The sequence below is a fragment of the Lachnellula hyalina genome (genome assembly GCF_007821495.1).
Source record: "Lachnellula hyalina strain CBS 185.66 chromosome Unknown contig00150, whole genome shotgun sequence".
Taxonomy (NCBI): Eukaryota; Fungi; Ascomycota; class Leotiomycetes; order Helotiales; family Lachnaceae; genus Lachnellula; species Lachnellula hyalina.
This window is the reverse complement of record NW_022157264.1, coordinates 1-22,354: the sequence shown is the minus strand read 5'-3', so window position 1 is coordinate 22,354 and position 22,354 is coordinate 1. Positions and strand designations below refer to the sequence as shown.

The following is a 22,354-nucleotide window of genomic DNA, read 5'->3' as shown; positions in this document are numbered from 1 at the left end:
CTATTTATCGTCCTCTCTATGACGCCCTCTATGACCAGCATTGTCCAACACCAACCCCACCACAATAGATTGCATTAGGTGCTTTCCCATGGCATAGAAATCATCGCCTTCACCAGGCTGACCGCCCGGCCAATCTAGCACATCCCTACGGGCCCTACGGGGCATGGGCATACTATCTCGCCCTTGAGGCGGCTTCATGAATCTCTTCCTATCCTTTGGTCTTCTGGGCATAAACTGCATTTGGTGCTCTCGCATGGCATAGAAATCACCGCCTCCACCAGGCTGACTGCCCGGCCAATCTAGCACATCCGTACGGGGCATGGGCATACTATTCTGCTCTAGACGCGCCTTCATGCCTTGGTTTTGGAGCAACTCCTCTGCCTTCTGCTCCTTAGGTCGTAGTATGCTCATCAACCGGACTCTCTGAAAGTCTGCTGGCGTTAAGACAACGAACTTCGGCTTCTTGATTTTGGCGCTGTTATGAACAGCAGCCGGGGGTCGTTTAGTAGGCTCTAGGGTTGGTTCAGGATCAGACTTATCATCAATCTCCACGAGTCTTTGAAACCACATTTGGCAAGAGGTACTACAAAGGTATCAGCTTCTGTATATAATCACCGACAGTCCTCTTTTGTATCATTGAAACGAATTAACTGATTCGCGTCTGAGCTTGAGACACCAACCCTCCTTCATGTTACTCACCATTGAGTTCTAGCTTCAGTAGAAGCCTCCGATTTTGTACGACAACGAGGGCAATGATTGCTGTTCGCATCAACGTCGGAGAAGATCATACTCATTTCAATCTTCTGGCCTGGACGGAAGCACATCTTGAACTCATTCTCTCGGCTAATATCGCGTCCAGTGATACCTTCTTCGATCGCAAACTCACCCTTCAGGATTTTCTGGTATCCAGGACGTTGCTCAAAACGCTCTAAGAGAATCACATCGAGAATCTAAATTAGGAATTAGTCCACAAGAATTGACTCAAAATTAGTCATGCTTACTTTCCAAGAGGTCACTACGTCCAGGGGAATAAGGTGCCGAAAACCAAGCGCATCCTCCAAAGTTACAGGATCATACTGCCAGCCTGTCCCGATTCCTCGAGGAGTAGATTGCTGTAATGTCATATGGCTTTGGAATAGACATAGTATGTTTTTGATATCGATAGTCATAGAATGAACCTGCGTCCTAGCGCGAAAGATCAGTTACATTCAATCTTAGACTGAGATCTTCCAATACTTACAGAGATACAATGCTACTCTTGACATTACTTAAGATAAGATCCGAAGTCTTCGACTGCGCCTCAATCTTCTCGTCTATTGCTTTGAGCTGCACGGCCTGTTGTTCAGCCCGCTTTTTGGCATCTTCCAACATCAGATGGACTGCGCGAACTCGAAATTTGATGTCCCCTTCAGCCAATTTATTCGATTTACTATCGCGTGTCAAAACCACAATTTGAGAAAGGGATAGTAACAAACCCCATTGCTGAAAGTGTCAACATAGTGATAGTATCACTCGCCGAGGTCAACTTGCTCCTCAGATGCAAAATGTCCTCCTTCTCCTTTAACCAAAGCACCTTCTTCGACGCATCCTTCACCCAATTCCCAGATCCTGAGCTCGCCAAGCACCTGCCATATTTCCTATCAACCTTTTCTTTGAAAGCGCGTAATGCGTCCAGCCAATCTTTCGTAACATCCGTCGTCACCACATCAGGACTGTCGTAGTTCTGCCAGAGCGCAACAATCTGTGAGACACCCGTCAGACTCCTTCAATTACATTCTGCGAATAGATTGAGGGCTCACTTGTAATACTGCTCGTTCAAACGCTCTCAGCTCCTTGACCAGGCCTTGATACTCCTTCGCGGAACCCTTCGAGTCGGTCAAGGACTTGGCCAAGGACCATGCGATCTGCCCGACCGCTATGATATCCCCAACGCTTCCGAAGGTAATCGACATTGAAGTTGGCTATCGCAGCTCCAGGATCGTCGTGTTCTATGAGTGATTAAGGTTTGAATGTTGCGAAAGACAGGTGTTTTGTCGCGAGGCTGAGCCACGCCCATTTCGCGTGGCGAATAACCTGTCATGAAAGCGTTGGGGTGTGAATGTGGGGGGTTAAAGGTTTGTGCGATCCCACAGACTTATAAAGTGACTTGCGTTGCATGTTAAATGCTTTGTTACAGTATGCTGGCGATAGAAGCTAGCGATGGAGAAAGGGGACCCAAATGCCGAGTAGAAATCGATAAATGTTCAATCTGACTTTGAACATTGCGGATTTCATGAGGGTTCTTTTGTCCTGTGCGAGAAACAGCCCATTCTAAAAGCGTATGATAGAAACTTTATGAAGCAATGTTCCTATCTCCCCGCCTAAGCCTCCTGTTCAAAACCTCCAGCATCCCGGTACAATACCTACCGCACTCTCCTCCAGCCTCGAAGTCCCGGACGTCCTAATAGGAGCCGAGGATCGTGCTCTTCTCCTCCCTTGAGGCATCTTGCTCTATTTGAGCTCGAGACTTGTGCTATTGCCACCGCGTACAGACGAGCTCTGACCGATGCTCTGATCCGTGACAGCATTGTACCCCACACACGTGATCGGGCCTAAAATCGTGGCTAAGTAAGATGTAGTATATTCTGACTAGGTTAATTAATAATATTAAGCACTGGAAACATTTGTGAAACTCCTGGACTGTAGTCTTTTCTTCTCTAAGTTTCTTTGAACTTTAGGGCTATATTCTTTTATCTTAGGACCTTTCCCCAAGTGCTCCGGACGTGATAACAAACCCTCTGCTACCTCAATCATTATTCCGATTTTATGGTCGATGAGAATTATTGCAATGCAATGACCCTGTACGTAGCAACATTACATTTTGACTCGTGATGTGTTTAGAACCACTGATCTTTCCCCGATGGTAAAGAGTAGCCCCACTGCAGCGCATTCAGGCAACAAGGAGCTAGTGCCATCACGATGTTAATGAAGCCGACTTCCATCAACATTTGTCATATACTTCGTTCTTTGTAAAATCATCAGCTATGTCGATGGCACATCCGGACAACGATGATTTCGTACTTGTCGAGAGGCATGGTGAGCTTCACCGCTATCCGAACGCATCCTCCACCAACTGACTATATGCAGAAGATAGTAGATCAGAGCAAGACGAGGACACCATTCCTCAAGGTAGAAGCCCTTTGCTGCTCTGATTACAGCCAGAACTAAAGTTTCTAGTGACTCCTGAGGACCTTGACAAAATTCGCACATGGTTGTCCCCAACGGAGTTTGAATCTGAGGGCAGCGAATATCGAAAACATCTCAACGCGCATGTTGCAGGCACTGGATATTGGCTTTTTGAGACAGATTAATATAAAAAATGGCACGATGATGCAATTGGCTCCTTATGGGTCCAAGGAATCCCTGGCAGCGGCAAATCGGTTGTCGCTGCCAATATTATCCAGGCCCTGAAGAACGAGACTACACCCGTTTTATTTTTCTTTTCCCGGCGCATTATCAAATCGAATAGTGAGCCCCAGAATCTGGTTCGAGATTGCTTGTATCAACTTCTGGATCATAGCATATCCCTGCAAGGGAGACTGAAAAGTCTCATTGAGCAGCATCCTCTCGTAGGCAGTGTCCCTTTCCACGAGCTCTGGAGAGCCGTTTTACATCTGATCGCTCAAAGTCACGGCATCATTGAACCCATCATTAAAGTTGGGACTGATCTTGAAATACAAGATATTAAAGGACGTACTCCGCTACTCTCGGCGTGCTCTCCGGACGAGAACTTCTATCGCGAGACAGAAGATGAGTCCACGCCACAAGTTTTGATTCTCGGCGGCGCAAACATTCATGCCAAAGACAACGCTGGTTCAACAGCTCTTCACCTCGCGGCTGAATCTGGACTTGAGAAGACTGTCACATTACTGTTAGCCAAGGGCGCCTCCGTTCTTGCTACCAATAACGCAGGGATCGGTTCGCTGTATTACGCTCTAAACCAACCTAATCGGAAACCATGTCTGAAATTGGCCAACGAGTTGTTATCTGCGGGTGCAGATCCTCTGAACAAAGGCCCAGATGGCAGAACGGCGTTGAACTTGCTCTCCCCGCTACTGATACAATTCAGTCCTAATAATGGGCCCGAGTATGACGAATATGTCTATCAGACCGGCGATAAGACTAAGTATCTCACCGAATTCAGCAACCTGTACCAGCGGTTCGTCGACGGCGGTTGTGAACGCAATAGTCGCGATGACAATGGGGATACGTCTCTGTTTCCGTATGTCAGGAAGATCAAACACCGCTGCGATATGCAAACCATCGAAGCACCTGCCGAGGAAGACATTCGGAAAATGTTCGATGAGCATGACGTATTTGCGGTGAATCTTGATGGGGACACGCTGCTACATGCTGTGGCGGGAAGAGAGGAAGATGAAGAGGATGGGCTTGAAATGACTGAGCCTGAGGGTGTGGTTTTGTTCAAGGAGTTGGTTGCGCGAGGGGTAGATCCTCGAAAGGAAAATAAGAAGGGGCTTAGTGCACTTGATGTTGCGGCTGCCTGTGGGAGACAGTTGATTTTGGGCCTCTTTGCGAGGGAGGAGTAGGAGGATGAGGTTTCTTCTTTTGTGGAGACAGTCGTAAAACACTATATGAGTTATAAAGAGAGCGAGGTTCGAGTATCTCCAGACAAGAGTTCGTTTATTTTGCTGTGGAGCACAAATACCGACCAAGCGGCTTTTAGTTTCAACCACCCTATCTAGAGCGCTAATACTAACGACCCCAGCCCAGGATCCCTCTAGAGGTCTTAAAATGAGGAAGCGCCCATATTCCTAACCTCTCTTCTAGATCGCACTCCTCTCCTCGCCCATCTACAAGCACATGATTCTATCCCTCATACGACTAGAGTCAGTGATAAATATGGATTTCATCTAAGGATTATGTACATCATTGTTATGAAGCGGCAAAGCTGCCCAATTTACGCCAAGAAAGCATTCTATATCGTGATGCAACAGGCAATAAACATACCAAAAGTCAAAAATGATTCCGAGCTGATCGTTCCATACCATTTACCATCATTCTCTTCCAAGCAACGTCGATGTCTTTTTGAAGATAGCTCAAAGTCGGCGCAGATGTTCACGTGGGCTCTGAAAAGCTTCCTTGTGTTGAGCATGGTAGTTTGTCAAAGCTGAAGGACCCTTCCACACTTCCGAGCTCGAGTTATTTTGATAAGAGGTTGCGGACGAGGCCATAAAAACCGCGGGATCCGTGTCGCTAGTGTCTTGATCCCTCAAAGAACGCCGAGTCTTCTCATAACCTCCTCCAATTCTTCCTTCGTCGCCCCATCCATCTCGACGGCACCGATCAGTGCCTCCACCGTATCAGCAACCAAGCTGTCGTTCACAACTCCTTTCTGGGAAGGGCTTGGATTGATGAATTTGTCCAGGCCAAGCTGCTTCCCACGCCTAATAAGGTGCGAGTTTGCGCCTAAGGTGCATACAATCATGGTGCCAGCCTCTGCGGCCAGTTAGCGAACTTTCCAGCGTAATCCTAGTCCTTTAATATACATACCTGTGCTTGTTCCTGTACCATACCATTCCTTCAACTGAGCGTGCGCCATCGATTTATCTCCGATCATTGCCAGGCGTTTGTTTCCCTCGGGGTATTTCCCTGGCTGTTTGCCTTGAAGCGCCTCCCAACACAATTCAGGATTATTGCACTGGTAGTTGATGATCTTTTCGACTTCTGGAACGACAACGGATTTGTTTTTGATCATCATTATTGCCTTTTTGATGTTGATGGAGTTGAGTAGAGTAGAGTTGGATTGTGGTGTTGAAGATAGTGAGAGAACATGATTCTTCACGCCGCATCGGATTATATAGCTTCTCCTTGATACAATGCATGATTTACCTGCCTGGAGCCTTTGAGGGCTAGGCTGATTCGGTTGCTTTCAAGCACATAGTGAAATCCGAGAGCGGCCCATCACATGACCGCCAACTGCTTTCCACCAATCGAATTCGCTTTGCCTCAAAGGCAATGCCCCATGTTTCATATATTCAGCCACCCAACATCTAAGCCACCAGGCTCACCGGATAGGATTTTTCTCTTCTAATCGCACTTTGCATATTGTGATGGTATTCGCTTCAGGAAATACAACTGGTTATCCGGATAATGGTAGTGTCGAGACATGAATGGTGCAACGGAACAGCCCGGTTACTACATCTCTTAGAGCTGGAATGGCACCGGAAAATAAGCATTACTTCCCCCCAGCAATTTTCTTTCAACGATTGCAATGCATGAGGAATCTTCTTGGACATTCAAGCAAGACCCAGCTTCAAGAGCAGCAACGCCCCTGGATGGGCATTTTCTTAGTTGCCGCCATCACAGCCTCGGTCTCTTTCAACATGTCCCATAAGTCCCATTTCGGCCACCCCCCCATTTCGGCCACCTCGCTTAGCTCACCGCCACTTAGAGACCTCCCACTTTAGATTCTAATAACTTAAGAATAGATCTATAGATTATTTTTAAATTCTATACACCTCTTCTTTATACTATAAAGCATTTATATACTAAGTATAATATATAATTAGAGCTATCTCTAGCTTCATGGCAGCAGAAGCACGTTAAGTGAGGGTCAATTGTTCAAGCGAGCTGTTAGACAATGCTGGGCTGGTCATAGAGAGGACGATGATTGGTGTCAAAGCTAGTATAGAAGTGATGGGCATATAATTGTGTGTATTCTTAGAAGGCCAGAGTAGCGTAATAAAGAGATTGATTCCACAGACACTTATATAAGCAGCTAAGTCCAACACGAGCGGTCGAGCCTGCATAACACAGCGATAAAAGCTGCTAAATCCAGCAGTCAGAACCGTAGTAGTCCAACATAAGTTATTATCTATGAATCTGTTTTCAACTTCTATTCTATTTCAAGAAACAAGACAATTAGAAAAAAAAACCATGACACGTTTCCAAACAGACGATAGATTCTTTACCAAGGACGGGACCATTACCCTTCCCTCTCGCCCAGAGCCAAACCTTAAATTCATCCGCTTGACACCCGGCGAGACAGCCGCATTTATACGCTTCGCAGAAGGAGCAGTTAGCCCACCGGCCCCAAAGAGCGTCGAAGGCCCTCCTGCCGAGCCTCAAGCTCCAGCGCCCATTCCCGGCGAAAGAATGCAGAAGATGTACGCTGAGTCCCGGACCCGACACCACGCTCTCGACGTATTCATGTCCTTAGAGGGCAAGTTCGTAGGTTGGGGAGGGGTATTTGAGATCACGGCCCCCGACGAGAAGCCGAGTGTCGCAAACATCGGTATCAGACTAAGCCCGGAAGTCCGAGGGAAAGGACTGGGAAAGATGCTCATGCAGGTCTTGCTGCGGTTGAGTAATGAAGTGGATGCGGATATTATTGAGGCAGGTACCATGAAATATAATACCTCGATGAGAGCAATGACGAAGAGCGTCGGCTTGGTTGAGACGGATGAGATTAAGGAGATCCCTGGGCAGGGCGTCGTGGCTGAATTACTATTCAAGAATATCAAGAGAGAGAAATGGAGAGATCTGGATATGGTGTTTGAGTTTAAGGATCAGGTTGGAAGTGAGTGAATGGGCATGCAATTAGCAGGTTGTAAACAGCACTATTCCCCCCCCCCCCCCCCCCAAGACTGGATGCATATCATAGGTAGTAAAGCTCTCTGCCTTTTTAGTTATTATTCTTTTTTCATTTTAGCTTTTTCAGCAGCATATATATTCCAGAATAGACTATAAATGGCGAGAAGCTATACGGATGTTGGATATCTGTGTCATGGCTATTGCAATTGGAGAGGTTTTAGGTGAACTTAATTACAGGGTATTCGACAAGCCGCCACCTAAGAAATACAATATACAATCCAACTAATGCCCTCCAAATCATACTGCACCTAACGTTTGCAACGCTGCCCTCAACTCTTTGACTGCAGTTTCTGCATCCTCAAAGTTCAAGGCGGAAATGGCCCATCTGGCATGCTTCTGCGCTTTGGCAACAGAAATGTCGTCGGTGTTCAGTTTATTAGTTCGAGGTTGAACTGCTACAGGAATTGTCGCTGGGTTTGGTGAGGGCACTGGGTTGAACTGCTGTGGTGGAGGAGCTTGGTGGAACGTAGGAACAGGAGGGGGCGGGTAGTGTTGCTTGGGTGGAGGTGGATGCGAGGGTGCTTGTGGGGAGCCTGGGCGGTAAAATTCTTGTGGCGACGGAGGGGGAGACTGGTCACTCATTGTCGGGGGCGGGAAAGACTCCAAGTCTGCAGAGGGCTTGGTGCCGGGTGCATTCGATGGTTGATCGGGCAGTCCGAGGTCGAGGACATCATCAAGAGGAGCTGCAGGAAGCGTAGAGCCTCGAACTTCTGATGTGAACGTCGGGACTTCTGGGAAGTATCCACCACCGACAGAACCAATTCTGCCATGGGGGGACGATTCTAGGGGCGAGACATTGTCGTCCTGGGTAGCGGTATACGGGAACCCGTCCCGCGGATAGGGGTCAAAGGCTGGGGAACCACCAACACCTGGAGATCCACGCGCTGAAGGGTGTAAAGATTTGTCGATTGAAGACTGTCTCGCAAGCCGTGCCTCTATTTGATCGGCTTCGTCTGGGACATCTTCAACAGAAGCCTGTCTCGGCCTAGTAGGCTCTCCAAATCCTTGTACTTCTGGATCGTTGGGATCTAATGCTGGTAGAGATTCTTCTGGGGTTGGTTCGGGCTTTGGGTTCGACTCGTTTGGATCCTTTCCTTCTTTCAAGGCCCTCACTATCCGAACAGCATTCCATTTGGAATATTTTATCTTGGCCAGGGTTTCGGCGTCTGGTGCGACCCAGATATTGATGAGCTCGAAGAAGGTCGAAGCAGCCTGGAAGGTGTCTGCGGTTTGCCTGGGGTCCAGTCAGAAGATGTTCCAGTTGTCTCACTATCAAATATGTGTGCCTGCTCACTTTGTAACCTTGTCTGCTTGTACGGCTCTGTCTGCTCTCTGGAAAGTCTCCAAGGCGAATTGTTCCACATATGCTTGTCCAGCAACGTCGTCTATAATGGCATCGTTTCCGGCATTATCGGCTTTGATCTGGTAGATTGCTCAGCATGTGCTAAGATGCCATCGGATTGTTATTGGTAGGTATAGGTACCTGTTCCAGCTTATCCATCAAAGTCGTGGTATATTCGAGGGTTTCGGCATCGCCATTGTGTAGGCCTTTGGTGAGGATTTGATTGACAATCCAGTATTCGCCTTGGGGGATGAGTATTTGTCTATTGGTAGGGGGAAGCAGGTACTTACACCAATATGCTATCACAGGCTTTGCACTCTCGAGCTGTGATGCGCGGACGATGAATCTTGTGAGGTCTGCCGCCTTCAATTTGGCGGGGACATGGGCAGCCATTGTGTATTTAGAGATGAGGGGGGGGGGGGGGTTGGAGGGTTGATGTAGAAGAAGTGACAGTAGCCGGAGCTCTGGAACTGAAGCTGAAGCTATTACACAAACGAGGGGGTGAGATTGTGGCGGTTGCCTATGACGCGCGGGACGCTGCGATCAACACTGAGACGAGCGGTAAAATGGCCTGGAAATGGCCTGAATATCCTAGAGGAGCCACTAAAGTCCAGAAGCTATCCCCTGTAAATACCCCTGTAACCGGGTGAGTTTCCAGTACAGTAGCGTCCTTTCCCCGGATTTTGGCGCAAGTCATCAAAGGTGGCCTTTTCACACGGAGGACAACAGGACAGCTTGTCAACACCAACAGCATCCTTCTATTCTCCTATAAATTCATGTTGTGATCTCACCCGTAGCTGCTACAGCTTTAATAGTAGTCTCACGACAGATACCCTTCTCACAGTACAATACATTACTGAGGATCTACACTACAAAATGGTTCATACTACCTCCATCTCTCTTGCAGCCGTTGCCCTGCTAGCTGCACTACCCGTCAACGCTGGTCTCTACACCAAGAACTCTCCAGTCATCCAGATTGACGGCAAGAATTACGACCGTCTTATTGCAAAATCCAACTACACCTCTGTACGTTGTGCACATTCCATCCATCCATCACCCGCCCCTCTTTCATCTACTAACCAACCCACCTACCCCGCAGATCGTCGAATTCTACGCTCCGTGGTGTGGCCACTGCAAGAACCTCCAACCCGCATATGAAAAGGCTGCGAAGAGTCTGGCAGGTCTTGCCAAGGTGGCAGCTGTCGACTGTGACGAAGAATCCAACAAGCAGTTCTGCGGCGGCTTTGGAGTACAAGGCTTCCCAACATTGAAGATTGTCAAGCCTGGCAACAAACCCGGAAAGCCCATCGTCGAAGATTACCAGGGACCGAGAACTGCAAAGGGAATCGTTGATGCGGTTATCGACAAGATCCCGAATAATGTCAAGAAGGTAGATGATAAGGGGCTGGAGGCATGGTTGGACGGAGCAAAGGAGACACCAAAGGCTATTCTATTCACGGACAAGGGAAAGACAAGCGCATTGATGAAGGCTATTGCTATTGAATTCAAGGGTAGCGTTAGTGTGGCACAGATCAGAGATAAAGAGAAGGCATCGGTCGAGTTATTCGGAATCACCAAGTTCCCAACACTTCTCCTCCTCCCAGGTGGAAAAGAGGCAGCTGAGGGCATTGTGTACGATGGTGAGCTGAAGAAGGATGATATTGTGAAATTCCTCTCCCAAGCTGCAACACCCAACCCAGACCCCTCTCCAGCAAAGGTCAAGCTTCCGAAATCCAAATCTTCCAAGAAGGCATCGAAGGAGGAGGCCTTCAAGTCTGCATCAGCATCTCAAGCTTCCGAGGAGGGAACAGCCGCCGCCGCCAGTGCTACCGAGGAAGTTCTCGAAGAGGAGGCAACAGAATCACCTGATCCTAAAGTTGACACCCAGAAGCCCATCATCATCCAGGATCCTGCTCCACCAATTTCCCTTCTTATCACAGAAGAAGAGCTACGCAAAGAGTGTTTAGGTCCCCGAACCGGAACATGTATTCTGACCCTTCTCTCAGATACCCCAGACGAGCTGGCCTCCAGTGCGGTCGGTGCATTGTCTGAACTTGCCCACAAGTATAAGCAGCACAAGAGAAAGCTCTTCCCATTCTACGTCGTGGCACCAACCAACTCAGCATACGGGGCCATTAAAGATTATCTCAATCTCAAAGCTGATACCGAATTGGTTGCTGTGAATGGGCGTCGGGGATGGTGGAAGCAGTTGCCAAAGGCAGAGGGTACCCTATCGGAGAAGGATGTTACGGAGGAAGCACTTGAGAACTGGATTGAGGCTATTAGGCTGGGAGAAGGCGCTAAGCAAAAACTGCCTGATGGATTGATTCCGGAAGAAGTGGAAGAGGCGGAGCCAACTCCAGAGACACCTGAGCCTGCTGGAGAGACAGTGACTATTGAAGAGCCCGCGGAACAAAAGACCATTACCGTGGAGGAGGTTAAGGAAGAAACAGTTTCCGAGGAGAAGCCCAAGGCAACTGTTCACGAGGAGCTGTGAGTAAGGAACTCTTATTTCTACTGCCGGTTTGGTCATTGGGTGTACATTAACAGATGTGTAACCTGGAAAAGTATATTGGGAAACAATTCTAAAAAAGGACTTCCTCGTAATCGTGACATTGATGTATCTTTTTATAACGCCAAACACCAGGGTATCATGCCCATCACAGATCCATGCGTCTATATGCAATCATAATTGACTTCCCTCTAATATCTTCACACCCCTTTTCCTTACAACCTGATCCAGAATCTCCCTGACTTGCTTGCACCCATCCACGCCCACCGCCAACATACCCTCCAACCTGCCAACCTGCACCCTTGTCTCCATAACCAACACACTGACCTTATCACTATTCCCCAGGGTTCCAACTGTCAGAAACGGCAACTCTTGCTCCTCTATACCATTCAAATCTAGCAATGGATCCGCTTGTTCATCATTACTGCTATAACTCGACGTGCTACCCGCGGTGCAGGCACAGATATAATCGCGCATCGGCACACCGGCATCAATAAGGGCAAGGGTGCAGGCATTGAGGCATGCGGCGAGGAGAGAACCGTCTTGGGACAGGATATGCAGGGAGAGGGAGATGGAGGAGTGCGGGTAGAGGTTGGTGAAGAGGGATTGGGCAAAGGCGTTGGAGATGGTCGTTTGCATTTCTGATACACGTCTGTTTGTGCCACCATATTAGAATCGTCTCATATCATCTCTAATCACAATCCCAATTCGATATATATATCTTGTGCTCGCACCAGAACGGGCAGAGCAGGGCAGGGCGGGGTACTAACTTATCATTCCTCCCCCTCTTCTTTCTATCCACACCACTGAATCCCGCAATACTGATCTCGACCCTGACATCCGCCTTATCACCCCCAGCTCGTGCTCCTCCCGTACTCTTTAGCTCCGCGGGTCCCGTCACGGTGCAGATGACCTTTGTGTTGCCCATCTCGAGGTACGAGGAGCCGTCGGCCGCGGCTTGCGTGCTGATTTGCGCATTGAGACGGCGCAATTCATTCCAACGCCGTCCATCGAGTCGAAGGAGCGCGAGTGAGTATGTTGATGTATCGAGAGGCATTTCAGAGGATTGTAGTGTTGGGATGCTGGGATGTCGGGATGTTGATAGTACTATAGCTTGTTTGGAAATAAAACTTTTTCGAGGTTTATTTTGCAGCTTTTTTAACCTCACCCCTCACCTCATCATCCCTGCGACGAATAAATGTTTACAACTGTTTATTCGCAACACCTTTATTTACGAAGCTTGGAGATAATGTTTATGTACTCTAAGACCTCTCTTTGTATTTCTATTGGTGTTTACTGTAACTCATTGCGCTCTGTAATTATTTCCATTCGTCTCCGCTTTCGAGATAAAGGAGTCAGGTAACCAAGCGGTCTCTGTCCACTCAAATACTCTCTTTCGAGCTCTCTTTCGAATCCCTTACGAAGTCGCAATATTTTGAGCATAATGTAGATGCCAGCACCCGCGAACAGTTTTAGGCTATATGCACGCTCTCAATTACCATCTGTATTTTTTCAACGTTTTATTGCTATGCCGGGCGAACTCAGGAACAAACGTTGCTCTTTTCTCCGGCGAGCTTCACGGAAAGAAAGGATGTTAAGCCCCTCAAATATTCCTATTCCCGACCTCTGCACTTCGCCAGCTGGAAAGAGAGCCGAGAATATCTCTGGCTTTGGCGTCAGCAAAGCCGTCAGCTTATGGACCCTCGAGTTGCAGCCCTAGGTCGGCGAAGAATACACGCAAGGAACATATCCTAGACACATTTAATGGTGGCAGCAGCCTTTGCTGCTCGCAGTGTCTGTCCCTTCTATTTTGAATGACGGGGGCTTTTGCATAGAGATCAACCGCGAGATAACTGTCTCACTGCAGGAAGAAGTACATATTATCCCATTATCAGTGATGAATGAATCTAGCTGCATCGATAAATTATCTGATTCTTATCCTATATCATGAGTTGATTCTCTAAAGTTGCGTTCTACTCAATTGTTGAAAAGAGTCAATTGGCATTGGAAATCTGTGACTGAGCTGAGTTCATACCAAGCCTACATTTCGGCGAGTGCCCCAATCCTTTCAAAACTCTCAGTTTATCAAAGTGACTATATCAGCTTCCATATCACTCGACTCCTTGCAAATTACAAATTGCACCGGAAAAGAAATTATCATCACCAGGTCCCAACACATACATATCAATGGCGGAGCCATCACCAAACCCCTACGAGCAAATACACGCCTCATACGATGACCGCAAAATCACAGTCTACCAAGCTTATTCGGCCTCGACTGCAGAAGAAGCTTTTGCCTCCCAAGAAACTCCAAGCCTGCCCCGATTTCTCATTCACGAGAACGACCTGGATCAAGCCAGACTGGTGCTGGATGATGTACCGCTCTGGCTACTCCACCAAAGACGCGAGACAATCTCACATCCTCGCGCTCAGGATCACCCACGAGAACTTTCATAATCTACTTGCATAAGCAGTTGTATGTCATGGTGCGGCTTTGAGCGAAGAGGAGAAGGCACGGCCTGTGAGAGTCCAGTGGGATCCTGAGCGAGGACTGGGTCTCGAGGTCTTGGCTTATAGAAGTATCCAGATTGGGATAAGGGAAAAGATAAGTAGGGAATTAGGCAGAGGAGTGGATTGAGAGTATTGAGGATGTAACGGATAAAGCGCTGGGGTTGAATGAGAAGCTGGAAGATTATTCCTGCATAAATGCAGAGTTAATCGAGGGAGGATGGATGCCGTTGGAACCGGCATATAAGATGCCAGTGTATCTGAAGGAAACATTGAAAATGGATATCTGCTAGTGAAACTATTTGAGCTATCAGAGCTTTTTATTATATTTGGTATTAGCAATTTATGGCTTAAGTTAGGCATACAATCGGCCTTTTCAGCACAACCTGTTTCTCCTCCAGAACTGATCAATACTTGCTGCAAGCAAGGGGAACCGCCCCGCCGCACCGATAGACTTTTCAAACGTGGAAGTAGCGAAGTACCTAAGTATAGAAGCCGAGCAATATCATATTAATGTATAGGTGGAGAAATTCCGTGTTCGGGTGGAGGTTAGTGCAGATGGTTAGACTTCAGATGAAAGATATGAAGAGGCTCTTCAGGACAATAAATCTATAAAGCCAAAGGCTGTCGTGGTACTTGATGCTGTATCGAAGAAATAGTATCCTGAGAATTAGCCTTTGGATGATCATCAGGAAAGTTAGTAGGTCTAAAGTTTACTAATTGATGATCAGCACATGTATAGATTTACATGTACTTTTTAGGTATGCAATCAACGTTTGCACCGTCTATATGCCTAATATTCATCGCCGTTCGATTCTCCTTATGGTTTATTATGATATAACGAAGCTTTTGACAAATTTTCATCTAATCTTAGTCCTTCCTCTAATATGCGCCGGATTTTCTTTCTTATAAACATCTCACTTAACATCCAAAGCTTCTTCTTAATCTCGATGTTAACAGCAAATGCGGGCGGCTTGCATACCTCCTACTCTTCTGTTCCGTTTTGGTTAGCCGCTGTTCTCATACTTAGAAAAACAGAAGCGGACAAAATCTCGCCATCAAGGGGGATCAAAGCAGCAATCAAATCTGTAGCAGCGCCTTGGTCTCCATCTTTCCACACTTCAAAGCCCTCTTAATTAACCTCTATTTCCCATCATCGATATTCCTTGCGAGTCTCGTGTAGATAGCTAGACAGTTATTTCTATTTCCGAAACATAAGCACACATCTCATGCCTCTATTTCTCAACCTCTATAAAAAGCTGTTACTTATAACCAGTATTTATAGCATAACCCACAAATCCCCGCGCCCTTCAAATTCTCATACAACCCAACCGAAACAAAAGTATTTGCCGTCTTACTCTGCGAACAACCTAACAGCTTTAAATATAGACTTGGCTCTATGCTATAACCTCCTTTCGACAATACCCCGCGACGACGTCTAGCAACGTGAAATACTAAATGCACGGTTATACACACGTCTTTTCATAATTAAATATTTTAAGGTCTATAAAGAAGCCCGATCTCTGTATAGATTTCTGGTTCCCCGTTCCGCCCGATAGTCTCTAGTGCTAGAGATATTTTCTCTCTCGCTATGAAGCCGCTTCGCTCGTACATCCGCACCGCCTGTATAGTACTTTCTAAATATATAGGACTGTTATTCCGCCTACACTGCTCTAGCCCCCATTGTAATAGCAAAGATGCGGCACCGCGCCTTTCATATAGGGGGTCGGTGCCGATAAAATTGAGGCCTAGTCACAAGTAAGCGAGAAGGTCCATTACTCAAATTGATAAGGAAAAGCAAGTCAAGATTGGCCCATCTAGCATGTCCCTTATAGTAACAGCGGAAAGTAACATAGCACGATGCGTTTCGGGACCGCCATTCATCCTCGAAGGAAAACAATACTTACGATAACATGGCTTTCGGCCAATCACCCTCTCTTGTGCCTCTTCTAATTTTCTCGACCAGTTGTCCAAAACCTCAGTTGCTGTACCCTCAGGCCATACCCATGGCGGCTCAATATAATCCTCTCCCTCCGCAATAGGATGACTCCATTTTGCAAAACTGATGATTTTCCCCTTCCTCTTATATGCGTCTCTTCCATCCTGGACCTGTACTGTTCCCCTCAGCTCACCCTCTACATTCAAAATTTCTTCACTCTGGAGCACGTCCCAAACCACCATCACACTTGTCTTTGGGTCCTTAATATCATCCAACGCCTTCCTTTCAATACTAGTCTTAAGTGCGGCGCGGACGGCTGGGGTAGGGAATTGTGCCTGCAGCATCTCGTTGGCGCCGAACGCTGCCAGATGAATTTCTGCGATTCGGGCTACGTCAAATGGTTCGGCATAGGCTAAAATGAGCGACATTATGCTCATTTGGAGTGTATAAGGGGCCTGATGCAGTATGGAGGACAATGTTGAAAATGAGACCCGTAGTGTAGGTACCTAGCTCTACGTCCGAGAAAAAGTGGGCGGAATGAAAAGGCAGGCGTGCAATGCACAAGCAACTTTTTGGTGACTTTTGGTGCATCCACGTGATTTCATTCCGCATATCTTTTCTTCGGACGTAGAGCCTAGATAGATACAGGGGGGTCTAACTTATAATAAGTATCGGCTAATTTTGTACTGAAAATACTAGAATTGCACCTTTTCCCATAGAAGTGTTGGGGTTCGATCACGTGGACACTCCGGCTTAGTGTAATATTATGTATTATCATCACAACCGCGAAGTAGCTGCACCGCTAGGATCAATTAGTGGTAAATGGTATTCCGGCGCTCCCATTCCCGCTCTTGTATTTCGGCGACACCTGGCCTGGATATAGAAATAGTAATCTGGTACCTAGGTACCTAGGTATATAAACCAATTTCTAACCTACCTAATGATTTTTATCGCAAGTCAGCAAGTAGCTGAGGCTACTTGATTTAAGGTCAGAAGGGTGGTTATTTATCTACCAAGATCCAAGTGGTCATACCGCCATCCTTTGCGAGTAGGACTGTTGTCAGAAACAAAGACTCTTCAAGATAGAGCGGAACGGTAAGCGAATCTTTCCAGGGAGCAGAGCTGTTGTCTCATATTGTGACGCATTCATCAGCTGTGGGGTGGACGAGGCAAAGATCTGATGATAGCGAATCCGGCAATTCTATAGAACCCATAGCTCTTCTGTTCAAGTAGATAGATAAGGGTTTTAAAAATGTATCGAAATCAACAATTGCGCCGTCGTGGAAGATAAACGTAAATGAAACTTTTTCGCCCAACCCACCCGGTGCTTACAGTAGTGCTTCGTAGCTCGGGATGTGAGAGAAAGATCTGGTGCTAGGTACGAAGTACAGTTAGGGATTCACAGGGGTCGGACATCCGCAGGCGCTTATGCCACATAGTAGTCGCTTGAAACTATGAAATTGACGAATAGTTCTGTGGGATCTAGGTTATTATTAGCATATGTTAGAGATAAAATTAGAAGCCAATCACAGGGGCACTTTTTGTGCGTGCGGCTAATGTGCATGCATTGGCTGCACAGTCCACCTTGCCTTGATTGGCTACAAGTTGATACGACTGAAGCAGCCCGTGTTATTTGCTTATTATCCGAAGCCACTCGTATGTCGCAGTTGCCGTTCCGAGAGTATAGTAGGAGGGCTAGCTCTGTCAACAACAAGCGTTACACCTCCACACCATCTATTCAAAAAGTTCAAGATGGTCTTTGAATGCAGAAGATTACTAGCGCATTTAAACTTCTGCGTTTCGTTTAAGACCTAGCACTCTATGGGTTGATTCTTACAATCGTCGCAAAATATCAAGCTGCTATATTTGTTGTCGCTGTGATACTACCCAAAATGGACCCGGTAACAGTTATCGGATTGCTTGCTTCATTATCCAGCCTCATACAAGCTAGCGGCTCTGTTATACTAATAATCCAGACCTATAATGACGGCGACACAGAACTAGATGATCTGTCAAATGATATCTCTGTTTTTGCAGAAGCCCTTAAAGGCTTTGATCGAGTCTTACGAAGTCGCCAAACAATGCCTCGCATATCTGGATCAGTCACTAGAAATGCGCTTGAGGCCGCAGGGAAAACTATGAAACATCTCGAAAACCGCATACAACATTTGTCCGAGTACGAAACTTCAGTGGTGCGCCGTATGAAATGGGTTCAGCACAAATCCTCAGTCAAGAAACTCCACGAGCGCCTCAAGGAGCATAATGCGATGCTTCAAACTTTCGTCGCACTTACTCATGCGTATGTATCCCGCTCACCACTTCTAATAATTATGACAATATTAAATAATCATTTAGAGAAACATTTCTCGCGGTTGTTAGTCAACATCCACAATTCATCCTATTATGTTCCTCGGCAGAAGAGGATATGGCAATCGATGGCCAGCCAATACAAGATCCTATGTTATTGCAGAAACCACAGCTCGAGCCCGTGGTCTCGAGTTCTACCATACGGCGGCACTCTTTTGCCAGTTCAGTCACGACTGTCGAAAGTAGCACGTCTTCCATGGAACCATTATCGATATCTAGCTCAGCCTCATCATTTGAAAAATCTCCAACATCACATAGGCAGTCATCCAATCCCACAGCCACCTCTACCAGTAGCAATAGGCTTTCCAGAGCAGGAAACGGGACTGATGCTTTTATGGGTAGCCACGATTCTAATGGTTTGTTCCAAGATCCAAGATCGAGATTGGCAGCTCAGATTTCTCCGCAAGATACGTTGGTAGTTCGTCAGGCTTGTCGCTATGATTGTTATTGCGAATGTCATATGCAGCAACAAACGGGCTCATATAAAGGGCTCTGGAAACCGAAGACTATCAAAGTTCGATGCACAGAAAAAACCTGTCGAAATGCAATAATTGCCAAAGACGGATTCCTAACCCGGTCAAACCTGTTTCGGAAAGCCTTGTCTGGAGTTATATCTTCCAAGAGTATCAAGATTCGCTACGACTTAAACACATACCGTATGGTTTCGGAAGGCTCCAATGCAATGCGGTATGTGAAGCATGGAAACTTGGAGAAACTAGAGGCATGTATCGCATCCGGAGAAGCTACTCTCTGGGACACGGCGCCAGATGGCTGGTCACTTCTTCATGTAAGATCAATCACCTTCATATTGAAAACAAACTGATAAACTTGAAGACCGCAGCGTATAACAGACATCTACCTATCGTGAAATATCTTCTAGAGCTAGGTGCTGACACGGAAATTGGGGACGTGGGGTCACGGTTAGTAAACTATTCATCACGGTTTGGACATATTAATAATAACCTGAAAACCCGCTAGGCGACCAGCTGATCTTGCGCTATTTAAATCGTTAAGTCATGATGCTACGGAGGTAGAACAGGATATTGTTGAGGTCTTCTCACAGAGAGACGATTGTATTAGCGATTTTGAGTTCACTCCAATTCACATCGCCGTTCTCGAACTCTATGATTTTACAGATACCGAACGACCTTCGCTTGAAATGTGAGTTAAAAATATTTCCACTTTTGCTTCTGTACAAGTCTGTCAAGACGTAGTAGCGATTCATCCCAGGAAACGCCAATTTGAATCTATACCGCCTTCTAACTTAATAAACAGACTCATCCAGGTTGTTGATGATGCGAACAATGCACCAATAGGCACGGACTGGGCTGAATGGAAATTACGATATAGATCAAGATCCCCTCTCTTCGGTGATATTATTGAATATTTTCGTGCCTCAGCATTCGAGAAATCCAACTCCAGGAAAATCATCCATAATCTTCTTGACCAAAAAGACAAGAAAAACTGCTGGACGCCTCTTCACTGGGCGGCATCTGGAGGAAGAGTGGATAAGATGAAAGTCCTCGTGGAGCATGGCGCAAACCCGTTCTTGCTTTCAAACCTGGACGCAAATATTCTGCACGCGGCAGCAGAGTCTAAGACAGACTATGGTTTGGTCGGTGCGCTTGAGATCTGGAAGCGCTGTCCAAACCAGCTGAACATCAACCAAACCAACAGATGGGCTGAAACACCGCTCCATGTCGCTGCCTGGTGTTCCGCAGCATGCGTCAAACTTCTCCTTGAAGCAGGTGCGAGCCCCAGTATAAGACAGGAAGACGGACAAGTCCCACTTCATTGTGCAGGTCTTTCTGGTAAAGGCCCTGATAGGCGAGATATTGTCTTTCTATTATGCAGCACAGAATCCAGAGAGCACATCAATATACAAGACGCCGATGGCCGGCCGCCTTTATTTGACTTCTTGGATGACTCTGAGTGTGTGGAGATTCTTATCAAGCATGGTGCGCAGATGGATCTTATCGATAATCTAGGAATGACATTTTTCCATCATGCTTGCATTCAAGACGAGAGCGATGCTCTAAGAACAGTGCTTCGTCTAAATGCCGATCCTCTAATAGCTACCAAGAAAGATTGTGAAGGAGACACACCTCTTATGAAAGCCCTCTACCATCAAAGTGTCGAGTGCGCCTTAGTTCTTCTAGAACTAGAATATATTGGGGATATAGTTGGGAAGAATGGCTGGGCTGTTATTCACTACGCGGCAAAGATAGGAGACGTAGATCTTCTGGAAGCAGTGATGAAGCATCCCAGTTTTGTAAGAGACATGAAAACAGCCGACGGAATGACTGTTGATTCTGTGGCAATGGAAGCAGGTACCTGGTGTGGGAGAGTGAAATATCTTATAAGGAAATATAATTCTTTGGCCTAAAGAATGGGATATAAAAGGCTACACCCCATCGCCGCGTGAGACACAGAAAGAGGCATCTTAGACTACTAGGTGACGCTGAGCGTACGAAGGTAGCCATTACGGTCCAGGCATACTATTAAGGTGGCTGTGGGGGCTGTGACTAGATATGTCTGGCACGGAGATTCCTGATTTCTTTGGAGCCTTATTATAAGTTTTCAGGCTCGCCGTGCAACACACCAGAATAGTGGATTGGTGTGAGGTGCTTCTTCAGCCGTGAGTCCGTGACGAAAGAACTATCCAGAGGAAAGACATACATGCACCGTAACGCGAGCAGATCATGGCGCTAAAATGTATCGCTCGACGAGATTGATCTTCAAGGGGGCTTTCACTGTGTACCCTTTTTCTACTCGACCAAAGTCTAGATTGATATTTTCTTAGCCCACTATCTAGTGAAGGATTTCCCTGCCTGGTCCGCCGAGTCAAGACGGACCAAGTTCTCTTGCGTAATGAAACCCCGTCTCTCCGGACAGACACTTCCCAGGCACAAAAAGTCCTTATCTTGGGCGGCTTATTATGTTTTCTGCTAACCTTAACTCTGCCTTGCTTTTGCTCGCTTGGGTTTGAATTTCCCACCTTTTCTCTTATACAAAAGACTTTAACCCAGCCCTGGGTTCGCACGTCTATGGACAATAAGCTACTCTTAATAATACAGATATCTAGAAAGCGGAAGGACTTTTGGAAAATACACGATCAGCATAGCCAATGACAATCTAATTGCCGATTCTATCTTCAAGTTAGCATATACTTTAATATCTTGGTGGGAGTTGACTTACTGGTACTTCTGAATCACCCCCTACTACACTATCTAACCAATCCCAGAAATTGCCATTATCCCATCCGCCTACTGAACAATACGGCATGCCGCTTGTCTCTGTGTCGTCCCATTCAGTGCTCCCCGCCGTGATTGTCAGCACCCAATCCTCCCATTGCACTGTAGCAGCGGGAGCTGGTGCTACCATTCTGCCTCCTATATCCCTCGCCATCCTGCTAGGAACCTTTGTCGACTTCAGAAAATCGACAGTAATATTATACGGGAGTTCAGTATCAGACGCTATAACAGTCCCAATGTCACCCCATTTACCATTGAGATTCTTACTGGCAAGCAGGTTGTTACCGCCATCTGTTATATTCAACTGCACGTATAAGGGTGCATTATAACTTTCAGAGGCTTCAAAGATATGCAGGTCGCAGGTTCCTGTCACATAAGGAGCTGATGAGGTGGTTGTAACTAGGACTGGAGCCTTGGTAGTTGTTTTTGGAGGTGCTGTGCTGACTTCAATGTGTGTTGAAGCAATTTCACAGTAGTAAGTAGTAGCTCCATTAGATCCAACTGTTTTTGCTATACCGGCCGTCCAACCGTCATTACAGGCACATTCTATTGTGGCTGGGTAGTCGATAGTGTAGTATGAGTAAGCTGTACTAAGAGCAGCTACGCTGGATAGAGTACAGGAGGTTATGGGTGGAGATGAGATTGTTTTGCCAGTGGTAGCAGGGCCGGAGGTAGCATTGGCTGTACGGCGGGAAGATGAGGTAGTAATGGCTGTAAGGTGGGAAGATGAGGTCGTAATGGCTGTGAGGTGGGAAGATGAGGTAGTAATGGCTGTAAGG

General features: G+C 46.8%; 5 protein-coding genes across 5 annotated transcripts; 1 reads left to right on the top strand and 4 right to left on the bottom strand.

The window, feature by feature from the left end:
* On the bottom strand, window positions 1-1,952 carry LHYA1_G007716 (uncharacterized protein; the record flags this gene model as incomplete). The annotated part of the gene is made up of 6 exons (XM_031152644.1): window positions 1-583; window positions 700-950; window positions 1,002-1,128; window positions 1,241-1,429; window positions 1,476-1,741; window positions 1,800-1,952. 6 exons carry the CDS (start codon window positions 1,950-1,952, stop codon window positions 1-3), a joined length of 1,569 nt encoding a protein of 522 aa, XP_031002811.1.
* Window positions 1,953-5,269: 3,317 nt separating this feature from the next.
* Window positions 5,270-5,755, bottom strand: rnc (Ribonuclease; the record flags this gene model as incomplete). The annotated part of the gene is made up of 2 exons (XM_031152643.1): window positions 5,270-5,496; window positions 5,551-5,755. 2 exons carry the CDS (start codon window positions 5,753-5,755, stop codon window positions 5,270-5,272), a joined length of 432 nt encoding a protein of 143 aa, XP_031002808.1.
* A 2,135-nt stretch (window positions 5,756-7,890) lies between these two features.
* On the bottom strand, window positions 7,891-9,388 carry LIP5 (Mammalian Lyst-interacting 5-like protein; the record flags this gene model as incomplete). Its single annotated transcript, XM_031152642.1, has 4 exons — window positions 7,891-8,887; window positions 8,948-9,075; window positions 9,137-9,237; window positions 9,286-9,388. The coding sequence occupies 4 exons, from the start codon at window positions 9,386-9,388 to the stop codon at window positions 7,891-7,893; spliced, it is 1,329 nt and encodes a 442-aa protein (XP_031002809.1).
* A 483-nt stretch (window positions 9,389-9,871) lies between these two features.
* On the top strand, window positions 9,872-11,492 carry LHYA1_G007713 (putative protein disulfide-isomerase; the record flags this gene model as incomplete). Its single annotated transcript, XM_031152641.1, has 2 exons — window positions 9,872-10,021; window positions 10,095-11,492. 2 exons carry the CDS (start codon window positions 9,872-9,874, stop codon window positions 11,490-11,492), a joined length of 1,548 nt encoding a protein of 515 aa, XP_031002806.1.
* A 189-nt stretch (window positions 11,493-11,681) lies between these two features.
* ski6 (Exosome complex component) lies at window positions 11,682-12,564 on the bottom strand (the record flags this gene model as incomplete). Its single annotated transcript, XM_031152640.1, has 2 exons — window positions 11,682-12,159; window positions 12,278-12,564. The coding sequence occupies 2 exons, from the start codon at window positions 12,562-12,564 to the stop codon at window positions 11,682-11,684; spliced, it is 765 nt and encodes a 254-aa protein (XP_031002807.1).
* Between the last annotated feature and the right edge of the window lie 9,790 nt (window positions 12,565-22,354).